This window comes from Gymnoscopelus braueri, assembly GCF_963280865.1.
Source record: "Gymnoscopelus braueri genome assembly, chromosome: 17".
Lineage (NCBI taxonomy): Eukaryota > Metazoa > Chordata > Actinopteri > Myctophiformes > Myctophidae > Gymnoscopelus > Gymnoscopelus braueri.
In genome coordinates this window covers 50,961,814-50,985,575 of record NC_137617.1, presented here as the reverse complement: position 1 = coordinate 50,985,575, position 23,762 = coordinate 50,961,814, and the positions used below count along the sequence as shown (strand labels likewise).

At 42.3% G+C, this 23,762-nt stretch overlaps 2 protein-coding genes across 2 annotated transcripts; both read left to right on the top strand.

Moving 5' to 3' along the window:
• Positions 1 to 1,349: 1,349 nt before the first annotated feature.
• Positions 1,350 to 15,432, top strand: LOC308105223 (heat shock protein HSP 90-beta-like; the record flags this gene model as incomplete). Its single annotated transcript, XM_080455858.1, has 3 exons — positions 1,350 to 1,503; positions 5,632 to 5,886; positions 13,985 to 15,432. The coding sequence occupies 3 exons, from the start codon at positions 1,350 to 1,352 to the stop codon at positions 15,430 to 15,432; spliced, it is 1,857 nt and encodes a 618-aa protein (XP_080311984.1).
• Positions 15,433 to 16,038: 606 nt separating this feature from the next.
• Positions 16,039 to 16,902, top strand: LOC308105222 (protein adenylyltransferase FICD-like; the record flags this gene model as incomplete). The annotated part of the gene is made up of 1 exon (XM_080455857.1): positions 16,039 to 16,902. The coding sequence occupies one exon, from the start codon at positions 16,039 to 16,041 to the stop codon at positions 16,900 to 16,902; it is 864 nt and encodes a 287-aa protein (XP_080311983.1).
• Between the last annotated feature and the right edge of the window lie 6,860 nt (positions 16,903 to 23,762).

Below are 23,762 nucleotides of genomic sequence, written 5' to 3'. Positions count from 1 at the left end.
CCAACGGGGGGGGGCTTGTTTTCGCCAAAAACACATTATTATAATTTGATCATTTATATCTGCAAAGTATTAGTAACTAAAGTTTTCAAATAATTGAAGTGGAGTAAAAGCACAATATTTTCCTCTGAGATGTAGTGGAGTAAAAGTAAAAGTATTGAAAATTGGAAATACTCAAGTACAGTACCGGAGTAAATGTACTTAGTTACTTTACACCACTGGTTTGTGGAAAGTGTTGAAAGTGTTGTGAAGGAGGTTGTGAATTCACGTCCTGTTTTGTAAATGACGAAACAAAAGCCTTTTTCATCATAAGAAAGAGAAGACGGCACTTCTCTTTTCTTCAGTGTGTCGTGTGGAAGTCGACCGTACCAGATACCTGCGAGAACACTTAGATAGGGTAAGTGATATTTTTTGGTTAAAACAAAACGTTTTTTGTTAAAGAGGTGGTGCCATGGTTTTTCACTTTTTCTGTTTTTCATGTGTCTATGAGGTTGATAGAACTTCATTAAGCCCCCTGGTGGTGTTTTTATGGTGTTTTATGTCTTCTCTGACTATTTTGAGTTTCTTCCTGGAGGCTGAAACCTTGAGGGTCAAACGTGCCAATAGAAAAACAGAGCTTTAATGACGCAGTAGAAATATACCCTCCCCCTCATTATCATAACACAACAGGTGTGGGCATGAGGAGGAGGGAGGGACTAGGACAGGTGGGTGGTCTTGTAGGAGGAGGCGGAGGGACTGGTTCAGCCAGGTGGGAGGTGCTAAGGTGAGAACCAGGTATACTTAATGAACTGGAGACGTGTCCACATAAAAACATAGTTTTAACACTTTCTGTACACTTTTTTGAAAAAAATCTTCCTCCTAGTATAACCATAATACCTGATGATTATGTTTTAGGGGGGTAAAAATCACTGAAAATCACGGCACCCCGTCTTTAAAAGGTTAAAGCACTATATTGTGATAGTAATCATTACTATAGAGTGTTTGTTCAGTAACGGTGTTAAATAGCTCTATGTTGTGATAGTAATCATTACTATAGAGTGTTTGTTCAGTAACGGTGTTAAATAGCTCTATATTGTGATAGTAATCATTACTATAGAGTGTTTGTTCAGTAACGGTGTTAAATAGCTCTATATTGTGATAGTAATCATTACTATAGAGTGTGTGTTCAGTAACGGTGTTAAATAGCTCTATATTGTGATAGTAATCATTACTATAGAGTGTTTGTTCAGTAACAGTGTTAAATAGCTCTATATTGTGATAGTAATCATTACTATAGAGTGTTTGTTCAGTAACAGTGTTAAATAGCTCTATATTGTGATAGTAATCATTGCTTTAACGTCTTAAAGGTAGAAATGGCCGTGGCTTTCCACTCTGATGACATCGAGATCCAAGAGGAAGACTACGACGATATCGACGCCCAGACGGCAGAAGAAGACGTCAAACGTGAGAATGTGGACGAGCAGACTCCAGCTCCGCTGGAACAACCACCCAAGAAACGCAAGTCTGGTAAGAAATATTATTAAAAAATCATCCATAATATGAATGTATAATATGTTATTAAAACATCCATATATGACTTTATCTAATTATATTATTAGGGGTGTGCCGATGTATCGTCCCGCGATATATCGCGATATTAAAACGTGACGATATGTATCGTCGTGACGTCATACTGTATTGTTCCTTAAAGGTTTCATGACATTCAGTTTTACAACACATTAAAAGTCTTTGTCGTGGTCCTTTAAACGTGTATAAAAAGTTTTAACTGAAAATTCCACTCCAGTGAGCCATTGCAGGTGTTTTTCTCTCACATTTCTAAAGCCTTTTCAACCGCAATAAAAAAAGAAATCTTTGCCTGCGGGTGTCGCTGTTGAGGGATTTTGCCTGTCAATCATCACCTCTGCTCCGCCCCCCCCCCCCCCCCCCCCCCCCAAAGGAAAGGATAGGGGAGGGACGAGGAGGAGAGTGGGCGGGATTAATGGCCTGTGACTTCACTATCCAAGGGACAATCTCAGATTACTTTTCAGCCTAACTATTCAGAAAACCCCAGACCACAGAAAATCCACTGAATGTTCAAAGTTCTGTTTTTTTGGGTGTAATTGAGGTCATAAAATCCCCCAAAAAACATTTTAAAAAAAAGTGAAAATGAATGTCATAGAACCTTTAAGCTTGCATAATTGTATTTATTTTTGTGTGTAAAACACTTTTTTATATGTTTTATAAATAGAGCACTTTTAAACTGAAGATGATGGCCAAAGTTTATGATATTAAAAAAATAAAATAATGTACCGTATCGTATCAATATCATGAGCCCAATATTGTGTATCGTATCATATCGTGACATTTGTGTATCGGCACACCCCTATAAATGATCAATATATGAATATATATATTTCTAGATTTTCAAATCCAGTCAGACCATTGAGTTATGGCCGTTTGACAGTGGTGAAAAAAGTACTCACATATGTGTTACAATACTGAAATGTAGAAATACTCTGTTACAAGTAAAAGTCTGTAATTCAAAATATACTCGGGTAAAAGTACAAAAGTATTTGTATCAAAATATACTTACGAATACTTATGAGTATTTCCTTATGCAGAAAGGCCCATTTCACAAGTTTTCAAATGTATACAAATCTTTTGAAAATGGCCTCGATCTACAAGCTCACAATGATCGCGACGCATTGTGAGCTTGTAGATCTGCTATTTTCAAATGGCCGAAATGTATATACGGCTGAAGTGGTTAATGTATGTTTTGTAATAATACAGCCTTCTGTCACTGGTTGTGACACAATAAGGTCCTCCGGACAGGATTGCATCAGAAAAACAGCCTTCAGAAACTGTAACTTCCTCTCAGTGGTGTAAAGTAACTAAGTACATTTACTTAAGTACTGCACTTAAGTACACTTTTGATTTTTACTTTACTGGAGTATTTCCAATTTTCAGTGCTTTTGCTTCTACTCCACTACATCTCAGAGGCAGATACTTTTACTCCACTACATTTATTTGAAAACTTTAGTTAGGTTGTAGATTTTGATTATTATTACAAAACATACATTAACCACTTCAGCCCTATATATATTTCTGCCATTTGAAAATAGCAGATCTACAAGCTTGTAGATCTGCTATTTTCAAATGATTTTTTATACATTTTGAACGTGTGAAATGGGACATTCTGCATAATGAGTACTTTTACTTTTGGTACTTTAAGTACATTTTGATGCCAATACTATTGTACTTTCACTCAAGTACATTATTAATTCCAGACTTTTACTCGTAAGAGAGTATTTCTACGTTGCAGTATTGATACTTTTACTTAAGTAAGAAATGTGAGTAGATCTACTTTTTCCACCACTGGTTGTGACACAAGGACCTCCGGACAGGGATTGCATCATCAAAACCAACAGCCTTCAGAAACTATAACTTCCTCTCATTAATGACTTGCTGTTTCTGACAGTGGTGGAAAAAGTACTCACATGTTTTACTTAAGTAAAAGTATCAATTCTGCAAAGTAGAAATATAATGTAAAAAGTCCGGAATTCAAAGTTTACTTGAGTAAAAGTACAAAAGTATTGGCATAAAAATGTACTTAAAGTACCAAAAGTAAAAGTACTCATTATGCAGAATGTCCCATAAGAGTTCAAGTGTATACAAATCTTTTGAAAATAGCAGATCTACAAGCTCACAATGTGTCGCATCGCAACGCATTGTGAGCTTGTAGATCTGCTATTTTCAAATGACCAAAATGTATATTGGGCTGAAGTGGTTAATGTATGTTTTTGTAATAATAATCAAAATCTACAAAGTAACTAGTAACTAAAGTTTTCAAATAATTGTAGTGGAGTAAAAGTACTGACAATTGGAAATACTCCAGTAAAGTACAAATACTTCAAAATGATACTTAAGTACAGTACTGTACTTAGTTACTTTCCTCCACTGGCTGTTTCTGACAATGTGCTGTTAAGTTATGAGCCGTTGCTATGGTTACAGCTGCAGTGTTTATGACTTAGGGCTGAAGCAATGCCATATAAGGTTTGTGTCGGATGTTAATCAAAACAAACACATAAATACTGCTTCATTATTCTGTCATAATAACATTAAACTACTTGAGAAACTTGTGTGTGTGTGTGTGTGTGTGTGTGTGTGTGCGTGTGAGTGCGCTTCTGTGTGTGTGTGTGTGTGTGTGTGTGTGTGTGTGTGTGTGTGTGTGTGTGTGTGTGTGTGTGTGTGTTTGCGTGTGTGTGTGCGTGTGCGTGTGCGTGTGCGTGTGCGCGTGCGCTTCTGTGTGTGTGTGTTTGTGTGTGTGCGCGTGTGAGTGCGCTTCTGTGTGTGTGTGTGTGTGTGTGTGTGTGTGTGTGTGTGTGTGTGTGTGTGTGTGTGTGTGTGTGTGTGTGTGTGTGTGTGTGTGTGTGTGTGTGTGTGTGTGTGTGTGTGTGCAGTCAGTAGAAGGGTCAAGCTGGTAGGACTGGCTGTTGGGTTGCTGTGTGTTGTTCAAGCTCTCCTCAACATCGGTCTCAGACTGTCTCTCCGTAAGTCAACTTTCATAACGTTTTATACGTCTGTGATATAACATGTTTTATATGTCTGTGATAATATAACATGTTTTATATGTGTGTGATAATATAACATGTTTTATATGTCTGTGATAATATAACATGTTTTATATGTCTGTGATATAACATGTTTTATACGTCTGTGATAATATAACATGTTTTATAAGTCTGTGATAATATAACATGTTTTATAAGTCTGTGATAATATAACATGTTTTATACGTCTGTGATAATATAACATGTTTTATACCTCTGTGATATCATTTAATCATATATTGCGGAAGAGCGCCCCCTATCGGAAATGTCCAGCAATGGCAGGGAATGTGTTAATTGATGAAAAGTTGTGACTTTTTAAATCTTTTGAAATGATAAAGCTCAGCTCAGGGTCCTGGTAGAGTTAACATACAGTACAGTAGAGCTGAGGGAACATAGACAACCTACCCCACAACCTCATGAAGGGTAACATACAGTAGAGCTGAGGGAACATAGACAACCTACCCCACAACCTCATGAAGGGTAACATACGATAGAGCTGAGGGAACATAGACAGCCTACCCCACAACCTCATGAAGGGTAACATACAGTAGAGCTGAGGGAACATAGACAACCTACCCCACAACCTCATGAAGGGTAACATACGATAGAGCTGAGGGAACATAGACAGCCTACCCCACAACCTCATGAAGGGTAACATACAGTAGAGCTGAGGGAACATAGACAACCTACCCCACAACCTCATGAAGGGTAACATACAGTAGAGCTGAGGGAACATAGACAACCTACCCCACAACCTCATGAAGGGTAACATACAGTAGAGCTGAGGGAACATAGACAACCTACCCCACAACCTCATGAAGGGTAACATACGATAGAGCTGAGGGAACATAGACAGCCTACCCCACAACCTCATGAAGGGTAACATACAGTAGAGCTGAGGGAACATAGACAACCTACCCCACAACCTCATGAAGGGTAACATACAGTAGAGCTGAGGGAACAATCTTCCTCACAACCTCATTAATGATCAGAACAAAGTGTGTGTGTGTAAAAGTCATCAGTTTGTTGATTGTCCTTCTAACAGATTCTGAATGGATGAAAGAGAAAGACAACCTGGTCAAAGACCTGGACCAGATGACTGACCAGAAGGACCAGATAAAGTCCAGATACGACAACCTGACAGACCATAATGACCAGCTACAGTCCAGTTTTGACCAGATACAGTCCAGATACGACAACCTGACTGACCAGAATGGCCAGCTACAGTCCAGTTTTGACCAGCTACAGTCCAGATGCAACCGACTAATTGAACGAGATGACATCATGAGGGCCATTTGTGGTCAGTGACACATCACTGTTTTTATTCATTGTTATATCATGTTTTTCATCATGTTATCGTTAATTAGAGCAAATGGGGAAAAGCAGTGGCTAACTTTATTATTTTTGTTATTAGAACCAGATGGATTTACATTCGATGGTGGTGTGTGTTATTACATCTCTTCTACTGAGGGGAAATCCTGGGATGAGAGCAGACAATACTGTAGAGACAAACAAGCAGACCTGATCATCATAAACAGCAAAGAAAAACAGGTGTGTGTGTGTGTGTGTGTGTGTGTGTGTGTGTGTGTGTGTGTGTGTGTGTGTGTGTGTGTGTGTGTGTGTGTGTGTGTGTGTGTGTGCGCGTGCTAGTTTGTACCTCAGTAACCAGTAGCTTCTCTGTCCAGGACCTTGTTGACAGAGTTGCTCCCAGACACGTCTTGTGGATTGGTTTGACTGACAGAGAAGAGGAAGGAATCTTTAAGTGGGTGGATGGAACACCACTGACCTCACCAACGTAAGACTTTACCTTCATTAATAATAACATGGAACACCACTGACCTCACCAATGTAAGACTTTACCTTCATTAATAATAATAATCAATTTAAGAAAATACACAAAAAGGTTTCTGCCCGACAGCAACAATATGTATGTTTACCTTAAGACACGACAAGAATTGTAATTAATGAAATGTTTATTTCTACAGGTTCTGGGGATCTGGTCAGCCTGATGTCAAAGGAGGAAACCAAAACTGTGTTTACTATAATAATGCAGGGTCTGGTGGACAATGGGTTGACTCATCATGTTCTCCCACTTCCCATTGGATGTGTGAAAGAGTTGTGTAGCAAATCATCATGAAATCATCATACTGAAACATGTATTAATGCCATGTTTCATTATTCAATCAACACTGGTTATGTGTACTGAAACATGTATTAATGCCATTAAATCATTACTGGTTATCTGTACTGAAACATGTATTAATTAAGTAATTAAGTCACATTGTCTGTGACTTAGGCTAAATTATATGTCCTAAGTCACAATTACACCCCTGCCCGACCACTTCGGTCTGCCGCCTCGAGGCGACTGGTTGCCTCGTAGCTCAGTGGTCCTTCTGGCCGATCTACACGGTCACAACTTTTTTCTGTTCTGGCCCCACAGTGGTGGAATGAACTCCCCACTGATGTCAGGACAGCAGAGTCACTGATGTCAGGACAGCAGAGTCACTGATGTCAGGACAGCAGAGTCACTGATGTCAGGACAGCAGAGTCACTGATGTCAGGACAGCAGAGTCACTGATGTCAGGACAGCAGAGACACTGATGTCAGGACAGCAGAGTCACTGATGTCAGGACAGCAGAGTCACTGATGTCAGGACAGCAGAGTCACTGCCCATCTTTCACCGCAGGCTGAAAACCCACCTCTTCAGGAAACACTGCCCTGACCCTTCTTCTTAGCCTTGCCTACTTGTTGTCAATTAGTTGTACAAGCTCTTGTTTTATTGGACCATGTTTATTTGATATACTGATTGGTTTTAGCTCTTGCTCTTTATTTTTCCTACTTTGTCTCCTCTGTTTAAGAAAGTAGGTTGAATGCACTTATTGTAAGTCTCTTTGGATAAAAGTGTCTGCTAAATGACTGTAATGTAACGTCTGCTAAATGACTGTAATGTAACGTCTGCTAAATGACTGTAATGTAACGTCTGCTAAATGACTGTAATGTAACGTCTGCTAAATGACTGTAATGTAACGTCTGCTAAATGACTGTAATGTAACGTCTGCTAAATGACTGTAATGTAATGTCTGCTAAATGACTGTAATGTAACGTCTGCTAAATGACTGTAATGTAACGTCTGCTAAATGACTGTAATGTAACGTCTGCTAAATGACTGTAATGTAACGTCTGCTAAATGACTGTAATGTAATGTCTGCTAAATGACTGTAATGTAATGTCTGCTAAATGACTGTAATGTAACGTCTGCTAAATGACTGTAATGTAACGTCTGCTAAATGACTGTAATGTAACGTCTGCTAAATGACTGTAATGTAACGTCTGCTAAATGACTGAAATGTAACGTCTGCTAAATGACTGTAATGTAATGTCTGCTAAATGACTGTAATGTAACGTCTGCTAAATGACTGTAATGTAATGTAATGTCTGCTAAATGACTGTAATGTAACGTCTGCTAAATGACTGTAATGTAATGTCTGCTAAATGGCTGTAATGTAACGTCTGCTAAATGACTGTAATGTAACGTCTGCTAAATGACTGTAATGTAACGTCTGCTAAATGACTGTAATGTAATGTCTGCTAAATGGCTGTAATGTAATGTAACAATGGGCCTCATCTACTAAGCTTGTTTACGTCCATATCTTGTACTTCTAGGCATTTACGCAAATTCCCACGCTGAGAGTCTGATTCATCATATTTTTTAATGCCGTGAATTTTGACGTTGTGAGACAGACGTACAGTACATGGGACCAAAGCTTGCGTATGTCATTAGAATGACTTATTCTTCAGGCTGAATCAATTACAATAGTGCCAAACCTCAAATAAAATATATATGTCCCCAACATGTGTCAAACACACCAACATTATGTCAAACGATCTATTGTCTCTCAGATATACAAGCTCATAGCGCGGCACCGAGTGCCGCGCTACAAGCTTGTAGATCTGCTATGTTTGAAAAATCGTGAAAATGTGTGCAAATCTTTGAATATATGTTGTTTTAATGCGAACATTTTTAACTAAAATCTTTGCTTCTGTGGGTCCCTGGAACCCACTATTTTGAGATGGGGGTCCGCGGCCAAATACATCATTTTGGGGGTCCTTGACATGAAAAATTTTGAGAACCACTGATATAGAAACATACGTTTTTTCAGAATACGGCTTCAGGTCTTAATGGGTTATGGCACTTTTATTGATATATAAATTGGCTTGGTACACCGCAGAGCAGACATAACAACGTACGCGTTTGAGCGTCGAGACTTCATCAGCGAGCGTTGTATCTTCCAGCAGACACCACTGCTTGTAAAGAACAAAACAGCTGCCTTGGTGAGAGCTCTGTGTAAAATGCATCTCGTGTTTCCCTGTTAAATGGCCCCAGCCTGCTGTGTAGTGGTGCGGGTCTGGCTGCAGAGCGCTGTGTTGCAGCAGCACTTTGAAACGAGCCCAGTGGCGTTTTTATGGAGACAAAGTGTCATCTTTATGGACGTTGTAACATTGTGGCCATCATTGCCGTCGTCGTGGTGTCGTTGTCGCTGATGCATGCAGGTAGCCGTGCGCTCCTCCTGTCTGCAGTAGATTTTAATGTGCAGCAGCATCCAGTATGGTGGATATCAGCAGTGGTGTAAAGTAATTAAGTACATTTACTCAAGTACTGTACTTAAGTACAATTTTTAAGCGTTATTACTTTACTGGAGTGTTTCCAATTTTTAATACTTTTGCTTCTACTCCACTACATCTCAGAGGAAAATATTGTACTTTTACTGCACTGCAATTATACGAAATTTTTAGTTACTTTGAAGATTTTGATCATTATTACAAAACATACATTAACCACTTCAGCCCTATATACATTTCAGCCATTTGAAAATAGCCGATCTACACGTGTGTGTGTGTGTGTGTGTGTGTGTGTGTGTGTGTGTGTGTGTGTGTGTGTGTGTGTGTGTGTGTGTGTGTGTGTGTCAATGGTGTAAAGTAACCAAGTAAATGTACTCAAGTACTGTACTTAAGTATTTTTAAGTATATTTTTACTTTTCTGGTGTATTTGCAATTTGCTACTCCACTACATCTCAGAGGCAAATATTGTACTTTTACTCCACTACAATTGATTGAAAACTTTAGTTACTAGTTACTTCGTAGATTTTGATTACAATTACAAAGCCACTTCAGCCCTATATACATTTCGGCCACTTGCACTTTACCCAAGTGCCACAAATGTATTGATTACGTGTTATCAGTCGTCACCTTGCCAAACTAATGGCCTAAGTCATTTATTGTTTAAAGTTTTTCAGAAAAAAAGTAAAAACTGATCCAAAACTATATGATATTTCTTAATAATTTCACCCAAAACGTTTATAACAAATTATGACTATTAACATCTCATTGACTGCCAGAGTTAAAACCTCGTTCATAGCTGCCCTTGCCAGCGATTTTCGTGTTTTTTTGTTTCGTTATTTTGTTATTTAATTACATATAGAAAGTCTAGCTGGACATTTGAATCGTTTTGATCGTTCCACCACTAGGGTGCAGCACATACCAGCTTGATCAGCTCGCTGACACACTCGCCCCGCCCCCACACCCACTCAAACAGCCAAACACATTAACCGGATGTGAAATGGTCTCAGATTCTCTGATCGGCGAAAATTACGATGTGATACACGACGGGGATGACTGTTCGTCACCCAGACCATAGATTATAGGAGGGGAGGTCTCCGATTGCTTTTTATACTGTGTGAAAAACCGTTTGTTTCCCTATTATGGTCGAAAATGACTGGGGGGAAAAAAATTAAAACCGGAAACGGAACCCAAGTCATGAAACCGGATGCAGTGGTGGGTGAAGTAAGTGGAAACTGAAACTTAGACTGATTCATTACAGAATAGCGTGATCAGAGCATAAAGATCAATAAAGACCATAGATCGCATTAATGCGATCTTGGCGGCCAGGCGCTCTATTTATTAGATCGCATTAATGCGATAATGGCGGCCAATGAGTAACATAAAAATAACACTGTCTGTCAGTTATGTAACATAAGAGATTTAAATAGGTTTAAATAGGATTAAACCTGACTTAGGCCATTTTTTTGGCCTAAGTCAGAAAACCATGCGACTTAGGCCAAAACAATGGCCTATTTTGGCCTAAGTCACTCTAGGGAGATAGGCTATTATACGAAAAGGGGAGGGAACAGCATGATCCTTTTCAATTAGGAGATAGGTCATTATACTAAAAGGGGAGGGAACAGCATGATCCTTTTCAATTAGGTGATCGGTCATTATACTAAAGGGGGAGGGAACAGCATGATCCTTTTCAATTAGGAGATAGGTCATTATACGAAAAGGGGAGGGAACAGCATGATCCTTTTCAATTAGGAGATAGGTCCTTATACTAAAAGGGAGGGAACAGCATGATCCTTTTCAATTAGGAGATAGGCCATTTTACCAGAGGTGGCCAGTGTCATGAAGAGCTGACTTTAAGGCAAAAATATCATTTTCCTCAGAAAAAGACTTAGGCCATTAGTTTAGCAAGGTGACGCAGTGTTAGCAAGTAGATTCCGTATAGTTTGTTTACGTGTTAACACAGTTAAAGAACATTCTGTGTAGTTTTGTTTGCATGTTGTTATAAGTGACGATGGGCCCCATATTATCACTGTTTAAATCATCTCTTCTTTGGCTGTAAGAGGCACTTTTATCAAACGGGTCTTTTCTCCCTAAACGGAAGGAAACACTAACGCTAATGATGAGGCTCAGGAGACAAACATTGTTTGTGTTGATTCAAATCAATTAACCGCGGGTCAAACTTTTCATCATATTAACCGCGGGTCAAACTTTTCATCATATTAACCGCGGGTCAAGCTTTTAACCGCAGGTTGACGATTTAATAATTGCTGACGTGTTAAACAATGCTTAACCTTCTGGTTAGTGTAATCCTTGGATGACAGAAACCCATAGAGTGGATCAGCTGCACACTGAGTCACTTATTACATTACAATGCAACAGAAGAGACGTGTGTGTGTGTGTGTGTGTGTGTGTGTGTGTGTGTGTGTGTGTGTGTGTGTGTGTGTGTGTGTGTGTGTGTGTGTGTGTGTGTGTGTGTGTGTGTGTGTGTGTGTGTGTGTGTGTGTGTCGCGCGCACGAAGAGATATAGATTAATCATGGTGTTTAGGCTGCCAGTCATTTCCTTTAATTATAGATCAACAGAGTTGATCCAGCAGTGCATTATGATGACATAATTAGTCTAAATGATGTTGAATTAAAAAGCTAATCAAATAAATAGAGGAGGAGTGGTGAAATGGAATGGATGTGTCGTCCATCAGGATTTGAGTGCGTGGGGATCTCGTTTTAAAGCCGTTGTGCTTTTATGGGCGCTCCATTTTAGAGGACCTTGTATTGTTAACTGTACTTCCATGTACTTTTTCCATGTCTTTCTAAATAAAGTACTTCAATCAATCAGAGTCAACATCTGTCTAGCCTTGATCTTCGGCTTTTTTTTCCTTCGCGTTTTGCTCCAAAAAAAAAGAGCCTGGACCATGAAGCTGTTGACATTTCTGCCATAGGAAGTGGGAGTCAACCTTTCATTTCCCCAACCAACCAGAGTGCAGTGGGCGTCGCTCCAAATGTTGTGACATCAGGGCTCTCAATGCTGCACATTGGGGGAGGAGGAGGGGCACGGGGCGGGGCGGGCGCACATATCGATTAACCAATGGGAGCCCACGGATATTTTCTCCTGAGATTTTGAATCCGACCCTAGTCTAGACCAGATATCAGACGCGCTGGGGCAGGCTCTGGGGCAGGCTCTACTGGGGCAGGCTGGGGCAGGCTCTACTGGGGCAGGGCTACCATCCGTCTGATACAGAGATATAGAACGTTATGTGAGATGTGAGAGCGAGGTGTAGAGAACACCAGCTCAGGACTCCTGTATTGCTGCCCTCCACACCCTGCGCTCTAGCCCGGTGGTTCTCCAACCGTTTCATGTCAAGGACCCCCAAATTGACAGTTATTAGCCCGCGGACCCCCTTTTGAAAAGATAATGCCAGGGACCCCCAAAAAGAGAAGACGTTTTACGGCTCTAGCAGTGATTTTCAACCATTTTAATTTCAAGGACCCCCCAGTTTGACATGCATTAGGGCTACGGACCCCCATTTAATGGTATTCCTATCTCTGGGACCGCAATTATTATTGTAAAAGCAATGTTAATTTAACTCTGAGAGTTTACACATGGAACCAAATGGACCCGTTAGGGTCGATTTGGTTCCATTTGTACACTCTCTGAGTTACAGACCTGTAAGGGTCAATTTGGTTCACAACTATAGTGTCTTTCACTTAGCTGGGGACCCCCTGGAACTTCCTCAAGGACCCCTGGGGGTCCCCGGACCTCACTTTGAGAACCAATGGTCTAATCAACACCAAGCAGTGTGTCTTGATTGATTGATTGAATACTTTATTTAGAAAGACATGGAAACAGTACATGGAAGTACAATTCACAATACAAGGTCCTCTAAACTGGATCGCTCATAAAAGCACTTGGCTTGTTTAAAATGAGATCCCCGTGCACTTAAATCATGATGACATTTAAGAAGACATACAAATATACACTACTATGCAGAACGTCATACAATCAGCTTACAGGTTACTGGTATAAAAAATAAGAAATATGTCCGACACACTGTTGATCGTTACTCCTGAGCATGCGGGTTTGCCAGTGAAAATCCTGTGATCACCAGGCCTGCCCTGACTGCAAACAGACTATCCCAGTACACACCTGGGAAATGTGATGGAGCCTATCATGATCAAATAGGACATGCAGGGTTGTTCATACTATTCTCTTTAGATTATTTAATAACATATTTATGTTTCTTAAGTTGGCCACTCACCTGGCTATGCTTAATAAATAGTTTTTATTTGTTTTTGACTCTGACACTGTTACAGGAAAATGTTGGCACCTCCATAGCATTAGGTGTCCTGTCTCACTCCTGCCATAGGCCGTGTCAAACTGAAATTAGATTTTTGCTGGGCTTGTGAACAGATACCTACCCGTACGGTCTGTCTGAGACCATGGTGTAGGCTACATACATACTGACACTGTACGTTGTTTCTCAGAGGAATGAGGAACCCTACCACCCCATCGCCATCGTGGTCATCTTGTTGTTTTTGGATGAAAATGAAGAGTGGATGGCATCAAGTAATTAATAAGAATGGATTAAAAAGATTGGAAAATAAAATAAATACAGGCTGCAGATGCAAAAAAAAGTTTTTGCTTAAGTTCTTGCTAACATGCCACTTGCAAAGGACTTGCTGCACCCATCCATCCCCCGTGGAAGAGCAGAGGAGGCACAGAAACGCCTTGTTCAGAGTCCCAACTCGTACTTTATGGAGGTGAAATGTATCCTGGATGTTATAAGATTACCAGTGTTCAGCCGCGCCCAGACGGTGGTCGTTTACAGTCAAGGTTGACACCAGTGAGCCCATTGGCCGTGGGACCAAGGTGATCCTGCACCTGAAGGAGGACCAGGCGGAATACCTAGATGAGAAGAAGATCAAGGAGATAGTCAAGAGGCATTCCCAGTTCATCGGTTACCCCATCACCTTGTTTACGGAGAAGGAGCGCGACAAGGAGATCAGCGACGACGAGGCCGCTGATGAGGAGGAGAAGGCTGAGAAAGAGGTGAAGGAAGTTGGTGACGACAAGCCCAAGATCGAAGACGTGGGCTCAGACGAAGAGGAGGACTCAAAGGACGACAAAGACAAAAAGAAGAAAAAGAAGATCAAGGAGAAGTACATCGCCCAGGAGGAGCTGAACAAGACCAAGCCCATCTGGAACCGAAAGCCTGATGAGATTACCAACGAGGAGTACGGAGAGTTCTACAAGAGTCTGACCAATGACTGGGAGGACCACGTGGCTGTCAAGCACTTCTCTGTGGAGGGCCAGCTGGAGTTCCAAGCTCTGCTGTTCATTCCCCGCCGCGCACCCTTTGACCAATTTGAGAACAAGAAAAAGAAGAATGTCAAGCTGTACGTCAGGAGGGTTTTCATCATGGACAGTTGTGATGAGCTCATACCAGAGTACCTGAACTTTGTGCGTGGTGTGGTCGATTCTGACGACCTGCCCCTCAACATCTCCAGAGAGATGCTGCAGCAGAACAAGATCCTCAAGGTGATCCGCAAGAACATTGTCAAGAAATGCCTGGATCTCTTTGAGGAGCTGTCTGAGGACAAGGAGAAGTACAAGCAATTCTATGAAGCCTTCTCCAAGAACCTGAAGCTGGGCATTACCGCCGACAATCAGAACCTTAAGAAGCTGTCTGAGCTGCTACGCTATCAGACCTCCCAGTCTGGTGATGAGATGACCTCCCTCAAGGAGTACGTCTCCCGCATGAAGGAAAACCAGAAGTCCATCTACTACATCACAGGTGAGAGCAAGGAGCAGGTGTCTCACTCTTCATTTGTGGAGCGCGTGCACAAACGTGGCTTCGAAGTGGTGTACATGACAGAGCCCATCGACGAATACTGCCTCCAGCAGCTCAAGGAGTTTGGCGGTAAGACCCTCGTCTCTGTCACCAAAGAGGGCCTGGAGCTCCCCGAGGACGAGGAAGAGAAGAAGAAAATGGAGGAGGACAAGAGCAAGTTTGAAAACCTCTGCAAGCTCATGAAAGAGATTCTCGACAAGAAAGTCGAGAAGGTGACCGTGTCCAACAGACTGGTCACGTCTCCCTGTTGCATCGTGACCAGCGCTCACGGCTGGACGGCCAACATGGAGCGCATGATGAAGGCCCAGACCCTCAGAGATAACTCTACCATGGGCTACATGGCGTCCAAGAAGCACCTGGAGACCCAATGTTATTCTCCATAGAGACTTTACGAACCTGGGGATGGACGTTTGAACACCCTGACATCTGATGAGTTTTGGACTCTGTCTGGACCAACCTCAGATCAGGCCTCAGATCTAGGGCCTAGATGTGAGGGCCGCGACGGAAAAATGATGTGACGACGGAAAACTAGATGTGAGGACATCTAGTTATTATTATTACTAATAATAATGATTATTATTATTATTAGTGATTATTATTAGTATTATTAGTATTATTATTACTACTAGACCAAGACCGGTGCACGTTGGGCCTACTCGGAAACGATGCAAGTTGGGAATGCATGCCCCACCCAGTTTTGTAATGCCTGTTATACACATTGGCCTACCTGGTGTAACCATCTGTCTGTCTGTGTTCCTTTTATGCCCATATATGGAGATCTCTGTGTCTGTCTGTCTGTCTGTGTTCCTTTTATGCCCATATACAGAGATCCATGATGTCATGCAGTAGATTGGCCACACGTGTGTGATGTCAGATCAGAGCTCGGTCAGACTATATAATGTCGGCAATCACTGTTATCATCTCGTTGGCTTTTGTTGGACTTGACCTTTAATTGCTAGCAACTTGTTCAAGATTCGGAATATTCCATAATGTCTGAACCCATGGACCAAGAGGAAGAGGTTGAGACCAAGGCCCTGCCTATCTCACCTTGTCATGAGAGGGCTCTGGTGAGCAGAGACCGCACCATCCCTCTGGTGGAGGAGATTGACCAACGTCACTTTGGTATCATCGACAGCAAAGTGCGCAGGCTTATGTCCATTCCCAAGGGTAATTCTGCCCTCCGACGGGTAATGGAGGAAACCTACTACCACCACATGATATACCACACATTGGCCATTGAAGGTAACACATTGACTCTATCCGAGATCCACCACATCATTGAGACAGGCAATGCCGTACCTGGCAAGAGCCTGCATAAGCAGTACGAGCCCATTGGCATAGATGCAGCCATGAAATATATTAACACCACCCTGCTGTCTAGAGCTGGAGACATCGCCGTCACAGACATCTTGGAGATCCACCGCAGAGTGTTTTTCTACGCTGGCCCTGTGGATGCAGGGAGGCTGCGCACCTGCCAGGTGCGTGTAGGCCAACATTTTCCACCCCACCCTCAGGATCTTGACCGACACATGCAAGAACTGGTCGAGTGGCTCAACTCTGAGGAGGCCCTTCAGCTGCACCCTGTTGAGTATGCAGCACTCGCCCACTACAAACTGGTGTATGTACACCCCTTTGTCGATGGCAATGGGCGCACATCACGGCTGCTAATGAACCTGATACTCATGAAGGCACGGTACCCACCCATTACAATTCGCAAAGAACAAAGTACTGAGTATTTCGCAGCTCTGCACACGGCAGACAAGGGTGATGTTCGACCTTTCATTCGTTTCATAGCCCAATGCACCGAGATCACTCTGGACACTATACTTTGCTTATTTGGGCTTGCTTCCTGATGTTGTTTTAAAACAATTTGTGTTGTTAACTGTAAATCGCTCTGGATTAAGAGTTTCAAAAACATTCCAAATTTTCCCATATTTTGTTGAATTTAGCAGATCTTCAAGTTCACAGCGCTTTGCATCTCGACACATTGTGAGCTTGTAGATCTGCTATTTTCAAATAGCCAATATTTTTAGGGTACGCTGTCCACCTTTGTGACCGGTACCTGTTTTACAGTTATCATGAATTTATGACAGTAAACATCTCTTCTGGTATTGTGTCCATAAAATAATTTGAAATTATATATCAGTATTCTTTGGGTTTTGTGATGGTGATAAACATAAATCATATCAGTATTTTTTAGGTTTTGTGGTGATAAACATTATATTCTGTGTATTTTCTACAAAGTGAGCTTAACGTTCACTTCTAAGTTAAAGCCACATGTGCGATGTCTGTGGCTCCTACTTAACACTAGGCATGTAACGATTTATCGTATATCGATTTAAATCGATTCAAAGTGGTGATGATTTAAATCGATGCAATAAAATATGACATCGCGATGCAACCAGCAGAGGGCGCAATCGAGTCAGACTCCCTTCGTTGTTATCCGCCTACTATTTTGTCCCCTCAGGGCCACCATAGCTGCCTGCGTCGGTCTCTGCTTCACTCACTCAAAGGCAGGCTATGAACGGCAGAGAGGGGTTCACGTCCTCTCAGGCTATGAAATCTAAACAACTAGGATCGCACTGCATAAAGGTCCGAGGGAAATGTGCGTTGCATGCAAACATGTTTATTTGATTGATGAATAGCCCAAACTAACGACGTTGCTAGCTGTCTGATTTAAACTGTAGGAAACATACAACTGATAGGCTTCTAATGAAAATGTCTAATTCTGGAGTACGGCTGTAGAGTGCAATGAATAATAATTTAATTTAATAATTTAACAATTGTATCAGACTGCTGACAACGTCAAACTCCTTTCAACACTGTCTTTCAGATATATAGCGAATTTCATTGATACTACTAATCAATTAATTATTATCTAATCTCATTTGGAGCAGTTTAAAACAGTTTCCCTTAATGTGTTGTTTTATACAGAATGCTGAGAATGTAGCATAGATAAAAAATAACTTGTAAATCCCAAGGCAAAGCCTTAGTTTGTTTATTTGAAGAGGTTTTCTTTATCATTTATTTCATCTGGGATATATGTTTCAAAATTCATTTATTTATTTAGGTTTATTATTTATAGACTTATATATTTAAAGTTATTATTTAACAAATAACATGTCTTAATGTGTCAGTTAATACATGTACCTCATGAATAAAAAGGCTTTATTTAATTTCATATATTAAAAAGAGGATAAGAGAAAATATAGTTTTTAAAACATACATGATTTTTGTAAAATAAATAATCAAGGTTTTTCAGTAATTTTTCTGGAAAATAAATGTGCTAAAAAAATCGTGAGAAATCGTATCGTGAACCTCGAATCGTGATTCGAATCGTATCGTGAGTTGAGTGAATCGTTACATGCCTAATGTACAATAGTCTACGTAGGTGGTGCACCTCCTACTGGCTCCTCTGTCACACTGCAGTGTGTCTACTTAGGTGGTGCACCTCCTACTGGCTCCGCAGTGTGTCTACGTAGTAGAGATGCGCGGATGGGGTTTATCGTCACCCAAATCCACGTATACATGTTCATTATCCACCCGCCATCCAACCGCATTAGTTGTACCATCCTATTTCTAGATCTGCACCAACCGCATCACATTATTATTATTTTCCTGACGTTAGTTTTCTTATAAACAATGTTACTCACCACTGTCTGTCGCGACTCGAGATGTAGTGACGGTATACAATCCATATCTATGGTAACAACAAGGCGGAGCTTCATTCACTTTAATTACTTTCGCTTTCTTGTTTTCATAGACCTGGCTGCTTATTTCTCTCGCAAAATCTGGCAACACTGGCTGCCTGCGGTACAAAGACCCCAGCAGTCTGAACTCCCACACAACATCAGGTGGGAACTGGCAGCCACTAAAAGAACATTTGTGGCAGGTTGTGCAGAACGACCGCTCACTCCTACAAACTCCTCCCGCCAAACACCCCCTCCCCGCTGACATGCTCCGCCCCCCAGCCCTGTAGAAATACGTGCAGTGACAAATATCACCCTCCTCCCGCCCCGGCTTCCCTTCTCCGAAAAAAGGATATTTACTCGCGACTCACATGAAAACCTCATATGTCCAAGACATACTTTCAATCCTCAGGATTCAATTTTTAACAAAATGCATAAACTGCATAAACAGCAGATCTACAAGCTCAAAAGGCCTTTTGAGCTTGTAGATCTGTTATGTTTTGACTACTTTAGTGTGACACTTTAGGATGACCAAGTAGGGCGTTAAAGTTTATGAAAACAAATTGTAAAAACAAACTGTGGAGATAAGAGGTTTCCACCTTACAGCAACACTGTGATCACTGTTGTCAGGCAGAAACCTGGTTTCTCCAACTTTCACATTTTGATGTGTTTTCTTTGTGAATCAATGACTTACTTCATCGCACAAGAATGTCGCACAAAAGTAGTAAAAATTGACAATCTACAAGCTCACTGCGCGTCACAATGTGACGCGTTGTGAGCTTGTAGATCGGCTATGCAATGGCAGATTCATCTGGAACCAGGCTATGACTTCACTGCCACTAGTGAGCGCTAATCCCCCTGGGCTCACAGCTTCATTTTTTTTATTGGTGTCGTGTAGGCATATCTTAGAATGGTAAATGGTGCATTTATATAGCTCTTTTATCCAAAGCCCTTTACATAGATTGTGCATTACATTCACACACACACACACACACACACACACACACACACACACACACACACACACACACACACACACACACACACACACACACACACACACACACACACACACACACACACACACACACACACACACACACAGATGGCAGAGGAAACCATGCAAGGCACCAACCTGCTCATCAGGAGCAGTTAGGGGTTCAGCGTCTTGCTCAAGGACACTTCGACATTAGCTCTGGGGGAGCCCCCCAGCCCGGGATCGAACTGGGAACCTTAGGGTTTCCAGTTCACTCTACCCGGCCACTCTACCCCTGAGCCACTGCCGCCCCAGAATGTAGAGGTTCTCCTCTCCTCTCCTCTTTTTTCCCTGTACACCAAACCTCTTTGCCAAAAATAGCCGATCTACAGGCTCATAGGCATAACGACTAAAGTGGGGAGAAAAAAAGGATGGACAGGCACCAGTATATCTCAAAGAACTCATCGAGCCCTATAAACCAGCCAGAACACCATTGCGTCCACAGTATGAAAAAATGCTTACGGCTCCAGGAAACCCCCAAAAAGTTAGAACAGGAGGCAGAGCATTTAAGTTTCAGGCACCTCAGCTGTGGAACCTTCTCCCAGTCTCAGTCCGTGAAGCAGACACACTCTGTATATTTAAGACTAGACTAAACACCTTTCTCTATGATAAAGCCTATAGCCGAAGTGTATAGACTCAGTCACCCTATAGTCATCCTCTCTCCCCCCCCCCTCCCCACCTCCCCCCTTTTCCTCTCTCCTCTCTCCTCTCGTCCTCTCTCTTCTCGTCCTCCCTTTGGTTGTGTGGGTTTGTGTCCCATTGGTACAATCGTAATTAACCCTGTACGGATTCACGCTCTAGTAAGGCCTGCCACTAATTCTACAACCGGGGACCCGCTCCCCGGAGTTTCTTTTATTTCCCACGTTGCAGGTCCATGGACTGTCACTACGGACCCCCAGCTGCGGCTCAATACTGTGACTGCGGACCGGGCCTCTCCATGGAGCATGACCGTGGATTTCTACTACACTACACTATACCACTACACTATACTGTATATTATCTTAAAATTCTTATATTATACCATTATATACTGCATACACACTATTGCTGTACTATATTATATTATCATATACTATCTTACACTATTATATTTGCTACTATTGTTATTGTTACTACTTGCACTGTATCTCTTTCTGTCTCTCCTCTGTCTGTCTCTCCCTCTCTCTCTTCTTTCCCCCGACACGGTCGAGGCAGAAGGCCGCCACCCTAGAGCCTAGGGTCTGCCTGACGTTTCTTCCAGTTAAGAGGGAGTTTTTCGTTGCCACTGTCGCAAAATTGCTTGCTCATGGTGGGATGTCGGGTCTCTTCTCTACATGTAAAGTGTCTTGAGACAACTTGTTGTGATTTGACACTTTAATAAAATTGAATTGAATTGAATTGAATTGCTTCATCTCTCTCAGCTAAGGGGTCCCTGCTTCATCTCTCTCTCAGCTAAGGGGTCCCTACTTCATCTCTCTCTCAGCTAAGGGGTCCCTGCTTCATCTCTCTATCAGCTAAGGGGTCCCTGCTTCATCTCTCTCTCAGCTAAGGGGTCCCTGCTTCATCTCTCTCTCAGCTAAGGGGTCCCTGCTTCATCTCTCTATCAGCTAAGGGGTCCCTGCTTCATCTCTCTCTCAGCTAAGGGGTCCCTGCTTCATCTCTCTCTCAGCTAAGGGGTCCCTGCTTCATCTCTCTCTCTCAGCTAAGGGGTCCCTGCTTCATCTCTCTATCAGCTAAGGGGTCCCTGCTTCATATCTCTCTCTCAGCTATGGGGTCCCTGCTTCATCTCTCTCAGCTAAGGGGTCCCTGCTTCATCTCTCTCAGCTATGGGGTCCCTGCTTCATCTCTCTCAGCTAAGGGGTCCCTGCTTCATTTGTCTCTCAGCTAAGGGGTCCCTGCTTCATCTCTCTCAGCTAAGGGGTCCCTGCTTCATCTCTATCTCAGCTAAGGGGTCCCTGCTTCATCTCTATCTCAGCTAAGGGGTCCCTGCTTCATCTCTCTCAGCTAAGGGGTCCTTGCTTCATCTCTATCTCAGCTAAGGGGTCCCTGCATCATATTTCTCTCAGCTAAGGGGTCCCTGCTTAATCTCTCTCTCTCAGCTAATGGGTCCCTGCTTCATCTCTCTCACTCTCAGCTAAGGGGTCCCTGCTTCATCTGTCTCAGCTAAGGGGTCCCTGCTTCATCTCTCTCTCAGCTAAGGGGTCCCTGCTTCATCTCTCTCTCAGCTAAGGGGTCCCTGCTTCATCTCTCTCTCTCAGCTAAGGGGTCCCTGCTTCATCTCTATCTCTCAGCTAAGGGGTCCCTGCTTCATCTTTCTCTCAGCTAAGGGGTCCCTGCTTAATCTCTCTCTCTCTCAGCTTAGGGGTCCCTGCTTCATCTGTCTCAGCTAAGGGGTCCCTGCTTCATCTCTCTCTCAGCTAAGGGGTCCCTGCTTCATCTCTCTCAGCTAAGGGGTCCCTGATTCATCTCTCTCTCAGCTAAGGGGTCCCTGCTTCATCTGTCTCAGCTAAGGGGTCCCTGCTTCATCTCTCTCTCAGCTAACGGGTCCCTGCTTCATCTCTCTCTCAGCTAAGGGGTCCCTGCTTCATCTCTCTCAGCTAAGGGGTCCCTGATTCATCTCTCTCTCAGCTAAGGGGTCCCATCTTCATCTCTCTCTCAACTAAGGGGTCCCTGCTTCATCTCTCTCTCAGCTAAGGGGTCCCTGCTTCATCTGTTGTTTTCATCCTGGTGTTTACATCCTGGTGTTTTCATCCTGTTGTTTTCATCCTGTTGTTTTCATCCTGTTGTTTTCATCCTGTTGTTTTCATCCTGGTGTTTTCATCCTGTTGTTTTCATCCTGGTGTTTTCATCCTGGTGTTTTCATCCTGGTGTTCTCATCCTGTTTTTTTCAGAGCAGACCAGACCAGAATGCTGGCTGCGTTCCAAACGCCTGCAGCTGTATCTGCTTTTTTTAAAAAGACGTTTGAATGAATAAAACATGTATAGAACTGCACTGTTGTGACGAAAAGAGAGCTGAGCCCGGAAGGCAAGGCAAGGCTCTCCATGTACTGAGCAATCTTTGTTCCTATATGATCATGAGGTGTGGGGTCCTGCCTGAAAGAAGGAGATCGCCAATACAAGCGGCCGAAAGGAGTTGTTTTTTTTTTCAGACGGGTGGCCTCTGCCTAAGGCCAGGTTTAGACAACAACGGTTTCTAGAGAAAACGCCAGTGGTGGAAAAAGTACTCAAATGTTTTACATTAAAGTATCAATACTTTATGGTAGAAGAACTCTGTTACAAGTAAAAGTCTGGAATAAAAAAAGTACTTGAGTAAAAGTACAAAAGTATTGGTATCAAAATGTACTTAAAGTACCAAAAGTAAAAGTAAAACAAATTAGAAAATATCCGATCTACAAGCTCACAACGCGTCGCTATGCGACGCGTTGTGAGCTTGTAGATCTGATATTTTCAAATAGCCTAGGTATAAAATAAGGCTAAAGTGGGTAATGCATGTTTTATAATGTAATAATTTACATCTGCAATGTAACTAGTGTGATGCCCCACTCCCTTATATGGAGTAGGGGAGTGTGCTCTACTAATGCTGTCCTTCTAGGTGAACAGGGTGTGGCAGTCAATGTACTAATGGCTCATTGGAGAGCACCTGGGCCCGGTGCCTCCAGGAGGCTATAAAAGCCAGCCCATGATCAGTCCACAGTGAGATCCAGAGGAGAGAGGACTGCCGTCCTCTTCAGCTGCTCCCCGTGCTTGTGTTCAGTTCTATTTGATTATTCTTTTCATCCACACACCCTGCACTACACCATGTTCCACTCATCCACACTTACACCACTGATTTACTGACTCCACACCTCATTCCTTTATTGTTATGCTTTCCTTGTACGTTCTCTCTCAGTTCTCTCTCAGTTATGTGTTAGTTTGCTAGTTAATAAATACTTTTGTTAAACTTTCCGTTGGTCTCCCTCCCTATTATTTGTCATGGCAAGAGCCAGCCATGGCACTAGTAACTAAAGTT